This window comes from Populus trichocarpa, chromosome 12, assembly GCF_000002775.5.
Source record: "Populus trichocarpa isolate Nisqually-1 chromosome 12, P.trichocarpa_v4.1, whole genome shotgun sequence".
Taxonomy (NCBI): Eukaryota; Viridiplantae; Streptophyta; class Magnoliopsida; order Malpighiales; family Salicaceae; genus Populus; species Populus trichocarpa.
Genome location: NC_037296.2, coordinates 1102992 through 1116822, shown reverse-complemented (window position 1 = coordinate 1116822; position 13831 = coordinate 1102992). Strand labels below are relative to the sequence as shown.

The 13831-nt window shown below is 35.7% G+C and overlaps 1 protein-coding gene across 2 annotated transcripts; it reads left to right on the top strand.

Moving 5' to 3' along the window:
• The first annotated feature begins 6102 nt into the window (after nt 1-6102).
• LOC7489821 (uncharacterized) lies at nt 6103-12570 on the top strand. Of its 2 annotated transcripts, XM_024582617.2 has the most exons (3): nt 6103-6305; nt 8366-8540; nt 9702-12570. In XM_024582617.2, exon 3 carries the CDS (start codon nt 9840-9842, stop codon nt 12159-12161), a length of 2322 nt encoding a protein of 773 aa, XP_024438385.2. In that variant the 5' UTR covers nt 6103-6305; nt 8366-8540; nt 9702-9839; the 3' UTR covers nt 12162-12570. The 2 variants fall into 2 exon arrangements, with proteins under 2 accessions (XP_024438385.2, XP_024438384.2); XM_024582616.2 differs by lacking the exon at nt 8366-8540.
• The last annotated feature ends 1261 nt before the right edge of the window (nt 12571-13831 follow it).

Genomic DNA, 13831 nt, shown 5'->3' with positions numbered 1-13831 from the left:
GTACCTCGACTAATCTCACAGGTCTTGAAGTTAACAATCATATAAACTTCCAGTGGTCACTATATTAGCAACTACATGACTCGAACCTGAGACTATAAGGAGAGAAAATCTCTTAGTCCCAAACTCTTACCACTGGACTATTTATTAAATGATTCATACCATATTCTTATATGGAAGAGGGAGTTGTTGTTAGACAAGTACCAATATTATTTATTTTCTACTTAATTTCATGTTTATATAATTATCTCCTAATTAGTTATGATTTTTATTTAAAAAATCAGTAGACTTTCATTCTAATATTCTACTTGTGAGAAATTCATTTTTATTCGTATCAAATGTTAAAATCCAGAGTATAATTACTCTCAAATTAAATCATTACCTATTAGATAAAATGCTACTTCATTTCGATTTGGTTCTACAAGTAAAACACCCACAATATATATATATATATATATATATATATATATATATATATATATATGAGCGCGCGTGCGCGCACACTCTTGTCTCTAACGCATAAAATCCTTAATAACAGATTTTAAAACAGTATTTTAAGGTGTGTACTCACTTTCTTTTAGTTAATATCCTATGTTTTATTTTAAAAAATCAATATTATTATCATTTATATCAAAATTAATAAAAATATATTTTTTTATCAAAAATAGCTTGAGATATTCAAAATAAAAAAATAAAGATTCAAGATTAAATTCAATTTGATTCAAAACCTCAAAATTCAGAATAATTTTTAGTGATTTTAATTTTCTTGTTTAATTTTTATGTTTTTGCAAAATAAAATATGAATCATGTGAGATGTGTCGGCTGCCACAAAATTATGAGGTCAAGTTCAGGGAGAAAGTTAGGCCTTTTTAACGGCCGACACGTAATCATTTGGCCCCACCTTCGATTCCGCGCTGATGAGACACGCGGCTCAGGTTTAGCTAGCGTCACCATCTCAACTTACATGGCCATGGACCAGTCACAGTGTGCCACATGGGCTGCGATAACGTGTGGAACCACTCCCAGCTGTAACCTTCATTTCGGCTTCAGGGCTCGTGATAATATGTATTAAAATAATATATATTTTTATTATTTTTTAAGAATTTATTTTTAATATTAATACATTAAAAAAATTTAAAAATTAATTTTAAAAAAATTAAAATTTTTCAAAATACAATTGCACTTTGCACCGGCTTCCAAACACTATTTACTTTGAAAAGCACCCTATAGCTTCAATAACGCACCTTTCATTCATCATATAGACATTTATACCCATTTCTCATAAAGTCAATGCTAATTTTGTCAAAGAAATATTCATAGATTTCGTCTGAAAAATCATACAATTTCTTCAATCAATTTACACATAAATTAAAATTAATTGTTTTTTAATATTTATAGTATATTTTTTTTTAAAAAAAAATCTTTTAAAATATTGATTTTAAAGTTTAAATTTAAAAATTTATTTAACTATACTTTTAAAAATATTTTATTTTTTTTAAAGAATAATAAACTAACTTAAAATTTCTTAACTCAAACTAAAGAAAAGGGTTAGTTGAATTTTTTTTTTCTTAGAAAAGTTTGCAAAATCGATTGAAAGAAACCAAAATCTTGAAAATAATGCATCTCAAGCTTGGATGAGGAAATTGGGAAAAAAAAAAAAGGGGGGGGGGGGGGGGGGGGGGGTGGGGGCGGGGCTGGGCTGGCGGCAGCTTAGCATGCCACTCCATGCGCGTGTTCCTACAATTTTTTTAGAAAGTTCATGTAGGTCAGCTCGTTAATTGATAATTTATTAAAATCAAAATTTAAAAAGGAACCAATGACTTAATCATAAATACTTAATAACACTTGTTGATTTGGATAACATATTTCCTGAATCTTCTTCTTCATTACACATGACATATAGATATATATTGAATCGTGATTTATAGCGAGTCAATAACAATTTTTTTAAAAATTTAAAACAAATATAAAGAATACAGAGTACCAGATCTAAGAGCCTCGAGTTTGATTGCCAAGTCAGACATAATAATCTTGGGCGTGGTTGTGGAGCCAGACCTAAATGCTATTGGGTCTGGCAAGCAAGACAATCATGTATAGCGGTCCTAATAGTCTTGGGTCTGACGGCCCAGTCAAACCCAAATGCTATTGGGTCTGGTTGCGGAGCCTAACCCAATCGCTATTAGGTCTTGTTGTGGAGTCAGAATCAATATTTTTGGGTCTGACGGGCAAGACAATTGGGTCTAGTGGACCCTATTACTCTACAGTAATGTTTTATTTTTTATTCTAATTTTTCTTGTGGATGTTAAATTATGGGTTGGATGTGATTCATGAATTGTTTAGAATATGAAATGGTGAAGTAAAGATGGGAGCCTTTTCAGGTTACATTATGTGGGCATGTTGCTTTTGGGCTGTTTTTGTTCTCAAATGAATTGATTAGTTGTTTTATGTGACACTTTGAGGTTATCTTTAGTTTGTTATTGTGAATTCTACTGCCTTTTGTTATGCTGGAGTTTGGGCTGTACAAAGGAGTTGATATGTATCTTAAGAAGGTAGGAATTTTGATTCTGATTGTATCTTGTTATGGATTTGGATCTGCAGGAATTTTGTGGGAATGTGTTTTAGTGATAATCTAGTTGCTTGAAAAGTTTAATTCAGCATTACTCTAGAATATTAAAAGGCTGAATCTTTGCAGAATTGATAGCAGAATTGCAGGTTTTTGTCCTGCATCGTTGATCCTTAATGGAAAACCATTTTTATATATTATGATCTGAACTTGAAAGAATCTGAAAACAACCGTCATTGAGACTTTTCTAGATATATTGCTTCTCTGAATCTGGAAATTGAGAAGAAGTAAGGTAAAAACTAAATTGGCAAATCTGACTTCCATTTGCAATGCACATTTGTTATTTAGCTGACGAGAAGAAAACTGGTTTTTGTTGAGAGATGGAAAAGGCTATTTTAACAACAAATGTTTCAGGAAACTACCTTTTATTTACATGAAATCTGAATTTATCTTCCCTCTTAAGTGCAGCATTATGTGCTTGGGAATGCATAAGATGGAACAGGAAGAAAAATAAGAATAAAAAGTGTTGCTTTTACATCTATATGCAAATACGTATACCTGGATCTCAAAGTTGTAATTTAACATGCGTAAGGCGTAGTTCTTGTTTGTGAGGCTTCATACAGAAAGCACTCCTGCATTATTAACTGTCTTTTCAATACTGAAGTAAAAATGTGGTCTGCATATTGATTATGTTGCCTTTCTGTGTCTGCTATGTTTTAGAATTGCGAGGAAGAAATTTGGAAACATGTCATCTTGGATATATCCACTCACCACTTGATATAGGCATTATGTTGCCTGATGGATCCATGTTTTGGTGACTTAAGGTGAAAAACGTTGGCTTTGCTATTCCTCTTGAGAGACATAAATATCCACCCCATTTCAGGATATTCCTGGAAAGACACGATCTTGTATCCCAAGCTTGAGGGTTTATTGAAAATGCTGAGAGTATTTGATGTGTATATTTCTGTGGAGAAGAGAATAAGTAGGGGAGAAGTTGATCGGTACTCTGTGCTCGGTGTGATCCCTGGAATAGCAATACCACTAGCTAGCTCTCGTGCTTCATCCTGATAAAAACAAGTCTCTGGGTGCCGATGGTGCATTTAAGCTGGTTTAAGAGGCCTGGGGTTTGTTACCCGATAAGGAGAAGAGAGTAGCATACAATCAGAAGCTCAATCTGTCAGGAAAGCAACAGAGAGTGTCAACTCAGACCGAGGTTCCCTCTGCCCAACAGAGGGCAAATGGCTTTCAATTCATAATCATAACAGTACCGTCACTTTGCATACAACGACTTGGAACAAGAATATGCAGTTGAGGCCTGCATCAGTCCCTTCACCTTCACTCGAAAACCGGATAAATTTTGGACTATCTGCAAGCAATGTATCATGCATTGTGAGTTTCTGAGGGTTTATCTGAATCACAAACTGTCATCAGCCTTCGTTGGCTGTTTTGAAAGATCCACCATCAAATGTTACAAAGTCATCCCAGGATGCAGGACATCATGCCGCCAATAGCAATCCTATTAATTCCCAAAGAACTGGTGGTCAAAGTTCAGAATCTGAGAGCTTTGAAGTCCGCATTTCAACTAACGGCCCAAACCTCCAGTGGAGTAATTTTACTAGAATGAGTCTTGCTGGATGTAAAAGTTGCGTCAATGTCAACCACTGGTCATGGTGAGAGTGTGGTTCAGAAGACACATGACCAAGTGAAGAGAAGGCAGGGGGATGCACGGGCAGCCACTGAACGGGAGAAGTGTCATGCTTCAGAAAGGATGGATAACTCTTCTCTTAGAGTAGACCACCTATGTAAAAGGAGGAGACATGAAGAAACTGGCATGTGCAATTACGGAGCTGATAGTTTGAATCGAACAGCTACTGGAAAAACAAAATACTGACAAATTCTGTCTTGATTAGCCTAATTAATATTTCCTTCCTCTTGCACAGTCAGCTGGTAAAACAAAATGCTGACCAATTTATTTTGTTTGATTGCTAACAGAAACTTCAGGTGGTTCAAGAATGAAGAGTGATTGCTGTGGTTGAGAAATCAGTGGCTGCTTTCAATGGTGAAAAGCCTATCTTAGCAGAACCTGGAGAGTAAAACTAATGATACATGCCATGACTCAATCTTAGTTACGTTCAAAACTATGACAATGCTGACCATGAATAGACAATGATTCTGTTGTATTTTGATCTTCCAACGCAGCATGTAATTGTCCAACATCAACAAAACCAGAGCTATAAGACGTGAAATTTTCCATACCCTTCTGTTTTTGTGCGGACAGCTTGCTTTTTGAACAGAAACTAGCTCAAGGATATCACTAGGTGACTGTAAAATTATAAAAAAGACAAAAAGAAAGCCTTCTGGGAGGCTTATTTCATGTGATTCTTACGTTCAAGCTTTATTGTTGTGGATAACAAGTGATTGATACTTTCAAGCCTAACACGTGGAAGGATCAAAACAAGTTAAAAGAATTTGTACAATCACATTAAATTCAGGCAATAACAGAGATTACGGTTACAATTAACCTTGGCCTATTGTCATTGAGATATCTCGGAGAGAATATATTTTTGCCAAACAAATCCTGGGAAAACTTTAACTTCAACGTTTAAGTTGAATACAAGAGATATACTAATAATGATCAATGATAATAAATACATATGGAGGGGGGAAAAGGTTAAAGTAGAAAAATAACAATCGAAGGTTAAAATTTCTGGATTAAAGTATAGTAATAATGAGAATGGCATAATTGGTTATGATAACCATCTCAGATAGCCTTAACAGGTGCTGCATAAAGCAAATTGCAGTTGTCAGAATGTTTAGATTTTTTCAAGGAAAAGGTTGATTTTCTGCAACATTTGCAATTAATTTTCTGAGCAATTCTCCATAAATATTTCACAAAATTTGCAGCTCAGTTTAACCCTGGAACCTAGTTAATCAGGCACATTGCTTTGCCAATGCAAACCCTATTCAAGAGTTAAGATTTAACCCTGGTTAAATAGTTCTCATTATAAAAAGTTGGATTTGCAAGCTAAAAAGCATTTTAAAATGACAAAACTATCCTTCAGGGTAAAATATCTTATATAAAGAATTTCTTGTAATTTTTTTGGTATACCTAATTCATCCTATTTTAGTCGTGTAACTAATAATTCACTAGTTATCACCTACTATATTAATTTGCATATTCATAATATCACCTCAAAATTAATATCTTGTATGGTTAATTAAAATGGAAAAAAGAAAATCTAACCATGCTTTCTCTGCAATGTGTCATTAACACTAAGATTTGCCATTAATAATCCATCATAGGGTAATATCACCACAATAATCCATCAAATTTAATCACTTTTGCAAACCCAATTATAGTTAAAAAATTTAACCTAGGTTAAAATCTAACCCACCACAATGCCAAGGTTAAATTTGAACCCCATTCAGGAGTTAAAATTTAACCATAGTCAACTTTGTTTTCACTATAAAAAAGTAGGATTTGGGTTAATAATAAAAAAAGGGCACACTCCTACTTAAATATTAACCAAACCCCCACTTGCCTTTTCATTTTCTTTGTTATTTCAGTTATGCTTACTTGGGCACTTTAGAGCTGAGAGAAAGAGAGAGCGAGAGAGAGAGAGAGAGCTCTTCAGAGTTCAGAGTTTCTAATGGGTTTTTGAAAAAAAAAATAAAAAATGAAAACCCATTATGCATTTTGATTGATACAATTTTTCTTCATTTGAAAAGACTCTCCTTTCTATAGGTAACTTCTCATTTTTTAAGTTTTTTTGGGCCATATGATAAAGTTTTGTTTTTTATTCTGTTTTTTTGCGAGATTAGCAATCTGGGTACTGCTTTCAAGACTTTAGAATCTAGGGTTTCAGTTTGAAGTTAATTTGCTAATAATTCAAATGAGTGTAATTTGACCGTTAGTTGTTGCTTTAAAAACCCTATCACTGTAGATCCATGAATAACTTGTTGTTTGATCGATTGTAGTGTTTTTGGCTTATTTATTTTACTGTTTGCTAATGGGGTTTTGTTATGTTTTGTTTTTGTGGATGTTTAATTTGAGTTGGATGTGATTCTTGAATTGTTTAGAACATGAAATGGTGAAGGAAAGACGGGACCTTTTTTAGTTTACATTTTGCGGGCTTGTTGTCTGTTGGCTTTTTTGTTCTCAAATGAATGCGTGTGTGTGATAATTTGAGGCTATCTTAGTTTGTTATTGTAAATGCTACTACTTTAGAGTTTGGACTGTTGAAATGAGTTGATAAGGTATCTTAAGAAGGTAGGAATTCTGAATCTGATTGTATCTTGTTATGGATTTGGATCCATAGGAATTTTGTGGGAATGTTGCACGTTGCTTATGTTAGCATTCTTGTGATAATCAAGTTGTTGAAAAGTTTTAATTTAGTATTAATCTAGAGTATTAAAAGCTGAATCTATTACACAGAATTGGTTCTTTATGTCCTGTTGCAAATTGTGGTTGAGGTAATGGTAGCTCCGCGAAGGTGGGGATGTGTTATTTTAAGAATAACGAACAGGAGATTCTGATTATCTTTGGAACTATTTGGTGTTGAATTTCAAATGTTATGGTAATGTTCTCGCCATTGTTCGAGAATTTAACACGTTAAGGAAAGATCAGGATTCGAAAGAAACAAGTGTGCAACTTTTATAGGTGATAAAACATTATATTTATGTATATACCATGTTTGATCATTTTCTACCTATTTCTTTTCCTTGTGTTAATGGTACCTTTTGAAGCTAACTTTTACTTCATTTGCCTCTCCTCTAAATGTATGATTTCAAATCATACTATGAAAGCTAAAGATAAGCTTTGCACTCGAGGTAAATTGAAAGTTTCAATTTTTGTCCAGTATCATCGATCCTTAATGGGAAAAAATATTTTACACATTCTGATCTGAACTTTAAAGAATCTTAAAACAACCATCCATGAGACTTCTCTAGATATATGGTTTCTCTGAATCTACAAATTGAGAAGAACAAAGGGAAAAACTAAATTGGAAAAACTGACTTCCATCTGCAAAGTGCATTTCTTATTTAGTCATCGAGATGAAAAATGGTTCTTGTTGAGAGATGGAAAAAACTATTTTAACAACAAATGATTTGAGAAACTACTTATATTTATTCGAAAGCTGAATTTATTTTCCCTGGAAGTCCAACATTATATGCTTAAGATGGAAAAGGAAGAAATTAAGAATAAAAAATACTCCTTTTCCATCTATATATAGATATGCCTACATGGATTTCAAATTTATTATTTAACACGAATAAGGCGTAGTAGCTCTTGTGTGAGGCTTGATACAGAAAGCACTCATGCATTATTAACTAGCCTTTTTTTACTCAAGTAAAAATGTGTTCTGCATGTTGATTATGTTGCCTTTCCATGTCTATGTTTTACATTTGTAAAGGAAGAAAATTGGAAAAGTGGCATTGCCTTGGTGTGTGGCACAGTTACCTAGTGCTGGTTAAGTCTGCATGATGTAGGAATTGTGCACAATAGAATACATAAATCGTGTGTTAACTGCCCCAACATGTCCTCTTATGCATTGATGTTTAGGAGTGTCAAACAATAATAATTCTTTGACATTAGTTTTTAACCCATAAAATGAATAGTGTTTGTACCTTATTTATTTGTTGGATATTACATAAGCTTTTTTTAGAAAATCGTGTTCTCTCCTTTCCCTGATATCACCATTCACTATGAATATATATGGTAGGGTTTGAAAGTGCCAAGTATTTCTACTTGTAATTATAAGGGGGGGATGACCTATGCATACCTGATTGAGATTATATGTAAAGGTTGGACGAGTCACAGGGCCTTCTTGGTTAGATAACATGACTAGGGGGAAGACCTATTTGTTGGGAGGGAAAAATGGAAGAGTTTCGGCAGAAGCTAGTAGTGGACACATTGCATGCAAGCACCTGTACAAGTTCAAATGTAATCCTTATGGATCCCTGTTTTGGTGTCTTTAAGGTGAAAAACATGATCTCTCCCATTCCTCTTTAGAAACTCATAAATATGCACACTCCATTTTAGGATATTCCTGGAAAGACACAGTACCGGTATTCATGTGTCTAGAACTTGGGAGCTTTTTTGTCCAATATCTTGTACTTTATTCTCATTACAATATCCGTGTTTGTGTTTGTCTGTCATCATAATTGTATAATAGATACTTTATAAAATTCAAGTAGCATGATTATATCCTGTAAGTTGGTGAACCCTGCCTTTCTATGAAAACCTATGGTGACCCTTACATATGCGCACGCATGTGTGCTTTTGTACATGCACATGTATGATTTTCATTTATAACTGACAGTAAAGAAAAGCGTGCAATGCAGGCAGGTGGCATTTGCCTATATTTTAGTTGTCTGAATTATTTGATGTCTATTGTGGTGCCCTATCCTTTTTCTTTCCTGCCCTTTAATATATTCCATTGAATGTTTCCCACCTTTTTGCATATTCTTAAAATGGAATCAAACCCTTTTGTATATTGTAGATGATGCCCGATAGGATTTTGTGGGCTTGAAGCATGAGATTCATTGTTAGGCACAAGGACACACAAGAAGTTACTGCTAGGGTTTATGTGTTTCTTTTGATAGGAAAAAGATCACTTAACTTTTCCAATATGAAGTGAATCATGCTCATCTTTGTTTATAGATCAAATATCCCAATATGAATTAATTCATGTGCATCTATGTTTATAGGTCAAATATTCCAATATGAAGTGATTCACATGCCTCTATGTTTCATAGGTATTAGGGAATTATATTACACGATGAGTGGTCCATGAGCACTTCTTATTTTATCAAATTATTGTATGTCATGCTGCAAGTTTTGCTGACATTTGTTGCTCAAATTAGAAGACTGAGATTTATTATTCTGTCAAATATTGAAAACTTCTCCTTGTTAATGTAAATAAATGTGATACATTCTAGAGTAAAATAAAGAATTATGTGATTTCTATAAGAGTTATTTTTCTGGAGATTTATTTTTCAGGAAGGAATAAGAAATTCAAGTACTGTTGGTTGCGATTTGTATGAATATCGTGTTTGTTTTGTAATTATATGGCTACAATAACTGACATTAGATCTCTTCGACATTTATTTTAGTTTAACTTTTTTCTGCATTGAACAGGTGTCAGAGAATTGACAGTGCCATTTGTCTTGAAAAATGAACAACCTGGAGCCGTGGAACATATGACTTGTGGATGAAATCTTAGAAACATTCATATAACCACAAGACAAGGGCTATATTCTAGGACATCGAGATATTATGGAGTGCAACAAAGATGAAGCAGTCAGGGCAAAGGAAATTGCTGAGAAGAAGTTTATGGGGAGGGATTATGCTGGGGCAAAGAAGTTTGCTTTAAAGGCTCAAAATTTGTACCCCGAGCTCGATGGTTTATCCCAAATGCTGACTACTTTTGACGTTCATATTTCTGCAGAGAACAGAACTAGTAATGGAGAAGTTGATTGGTACGGCGTGCTTGGTGCGAACCCCTGGGCTGACGATGAGACAGTCAGAAAACATTACCACAAGCTAGCGCTCATGCTTCATCCTGATAGAAACAAGTCTCTGGGTGCAGATGATGCATTTAAGCTGGTTTCAGAGGCCTGGGGCTTGTTATCTGATAAGGAAAAGAGACGAGCATACAATCAGAAACTGAGTCCTGCAGAATGGCAGGGGAGAGTATCAACCCAGACTAAGGCTCCCTCTGCCCAACATAGGGAAAATGGCTTTCATAATCACAACAGTACTGTAACTTCGCATACAAGGACTCAGAACAAGAATATGCAGTCGAGGCCCACATCAGTCCCTTCTCCGTCATCTAAAAAACCTGATACGTTTTGGACTATCTGCAGTCGATGTATGATGCATTATGAGTATCTGAGGGTTTATCTGAATCACAACCTGCTATGTCCCAACTGTCATCAGCCTTTTTTGGCTGTTGAGAAGGATCCACCTTCAAACGTTATGAAGTCATCCCAGAATCCAAGACATCATGCTGGAAATAGTAATGCATTTAATTCTCAAAAAAATGGTGGTCAAAATTCAGGATCTGAGGGGTTTGGAGTACACAATTCAACTAATGGTCCAAATCTCCAATGGTGTAATTTTGGAGGCAAAATTGCATCAACATCAACCGCTGGTCATGCTAAGAGTGTGGTTCAGAAAACACATGACCAATTGAAGAGAGAGCAGGAGGATGCACAGGCAGCCACTGAATGGGAGAAGCGTTATGCTTCCAAAAGGGTGGGTAATTCTGCTCTTAGAGCAGACCAACTCTTTAAAAGGAGGAGATGTGATGAAACTGGCATGAACAATCACGGAGCTGATGTTTTGAATCAAGCAGTCATTGGAAATGGAGGAGCAGGAATCAGAAATTCATCTGAACCAAGAAGGGGCCAATTTGAAGCACAAAGGGTTCATGGTTTTTCAGATATTCATACCAAGTCCATCACTGGACGAGAGTTGTCCCTTCTCGAGCTTCGAAACATTTTGATGAAGAAGGGACTCTTGGAGGTCCGTGGAAAACTTAAAGAATGGAGCTCAAATCAGGTGAAACTGAAAGAAAGTAAAAAACCGGAAAGCTTGGTGAACAATGATGCAAATAAACATAAGAGTGGTGACTCTGCTGGCACTTCTTCCAATGGATCTACTAAACAGGCACCAGCACCTTTGTCAATCAATGTTCCAGATCCTGATTTTCATAATTTTGACTTGGATCGAACAGAAAGTTCCTTTGGTGATGACCAGGTCTGGGCTGCCTATGATGAAAACGATGGGATGCCCCGATATTATGCTCGAATTCACTCAGTGATCTCTTTGAAGCCTTTTAAGATGAAGATCAGTTGGCTTAACTCACGAAGCAACAGTGAATTTGGCCTTCTAGACTGGGTGGGGTCTGGTTTTTTAAAAACTTGTGGTGATTTCCGGACTGGCAGACATGAAATCAGCAAAACCTTAAACTCTTTCTCACATAGGGTTACATGGTCAAAAGGCGCACGTGGAGTTGTTCGCATCCTTCCAAGAAAGGGAGATGTCTGGGCTCTATACAGAAACTGGTCTCCAGACTGGAATGAGGACACCCCAGATGAAGTGGTGCGAGAATATGAGATGGTAGAAGTACTTGATGACTACGATGAAGAACAGGGCATATCTGTTGTTCCTCTTATTAAGGTTGCTGGTTTCAAGGCAGTTTTTTGTAGACATGTAGGTCCAAATGATATTAGGAGGATTCCTAAAGAAGAGATGTTCCGCTTCTCTCATCAGGTCCCTAATCATGTGCTTACAGGCGAAGAAGCTCATAGCGCTCCGGAGGGTTGTCGGGAATTGGACCCAGCTGCTATCCCTTCGGAATTTCTCCAGGTTGTTACCGAAGCCAGTGAAGCAGAATTGGTGGCAACTGGTAGAGAAGCTGACAAACAAACAATGCAAAGTTTGTCACAAACAGAGGTAAGCCGAATGGTTGATGATGCCTCAATTACTAGGGAGATGATAAGAAGTGAAGATCATGCCAGAGATGATCCAACAGCCATCTCTTCAGAACTTCCTCCGGTGATTATGGAAGTCAACAAAGCACAAATGGCCTAGGAAGAAATGGCTTGGATTTCTCCACAAATGCAGGCAGTCCTCATGGTGAGGATGCTTCAAAAGGTAAGAGAATTGGGATGATAGAAACTGAACGTTTTCTGAGTTGATACATGAAGGTCGGTACATAGGCCAGCCAAAGCAACTAATACTGTAGCTTATCCTGCAAAAGTTAATAAGTTTGCTAGTGGAAACAGCTCAACACACACCAATATAGGCAAGTTTCTTTTGTTTTGTAAAGCTGATCCGAACTGTAGATGCTTCTTTTTGCCATAACTGGAGATGCTGTAATTGGATCGGAAAATGATCCCGAGTTTTTTGTTTTGTTTTACTGTTATGGCTGTATAATTTTCTGATGCTTGAACTATAAAGAAGCTCATCCTTGACCAGAGTCAAGTTTTACCAGCATCAATTTCTGTTGTTGAATTGCTTTGCATAATGCTTGAAATTTTTTCGTGTACTTTAGACTCCTATTGTTTAATCCATGCTTAGGCTTCCAAGCAAAATTTTCATTTTCACTTGTTTTGTTGATTGAATGATAATGGTTAGCTCTTCATTTCCTACACACACACACACACACAGTTTGAGCTGTTTGTTTATCAGAGGAAAGCTGCTTCTCTGATGAAACAGCAGTCTTGCTTATAAATGGTTTTTCATGACGTGTATAGTTAACCACAGAATTTGAACACTGTTTTTCCTTCCCTTCCCAATGCATTGTCTCCTGGTTTTCAGTCTACCAAAATAAGAAAAGAACAGTTGTATGGAATGTTTTCCATGTTGATGATCTTGCTTTACAATGCCAATATTGGGTTAACTTCTCCTAAACCAACTGGCATGATCTGCTAACAATCTGCTGTTAGCAAAACCCCAACTGATGCAATTGGTGCATTTGATTTCTGTACGTGCATTACCTGCGTTCTGAAGTTAACGTATGTCTAGCGTGTTTATACATGAACGATTACACAGCACGAGTTTCTGGCCGCCAAAGGTCTACGTCGATCCAGGACGGGGATTGGTGTTGACTTGAGTCATGGTTAACCCCAGATCAATCCATGGCTAAGTTATCTTGTTAGGCTGAACCAGGTCTTACAGATAGTTTACAGTGTATAAGCTAGCTTTGACTGAAGTTACCATTTATATTTGGCGTAATTGTTCGATGTAGTTTTGAACCCCAAGCTTAGTCATGGTTTGTGCAATTTAGAGCTTAAAATCACAGGCTGACCTGTTCATTCAATAAACAGGAGGTTTTCTTTTTAAGCATTATCTTACATCTTTTACCCCATTAATTTTTCTTTTTAGAAATCTGAGTATGGGGACGGGATTCTTTTTTCCTTTCTTTTTTATGCAATATCATTGAGATTTTAACAGCTAGTTAATTTTCATTTATATATATATATATTCCGAGGATGGCATTTAAGAACATACTAGCCTGTCCACTGCTATCGGTCACTTTCCATAAAGAATTCCCAGTAATTAATCAGTCAGAATTTCTTGGTTTTGGAGTTCTAAATCAACCGCAAATCACTACCTAAAAGATACTATTTATGTACTTAAACGTTATTGCCAACTCAACATTTCAAATTTATATACTTAATTAATTTGTGTTTGGTAATATAATTGAAAGTATGGTTATAAAATTGCTTCTTTTTGTGTTCTTAATTACACTTTGCAGT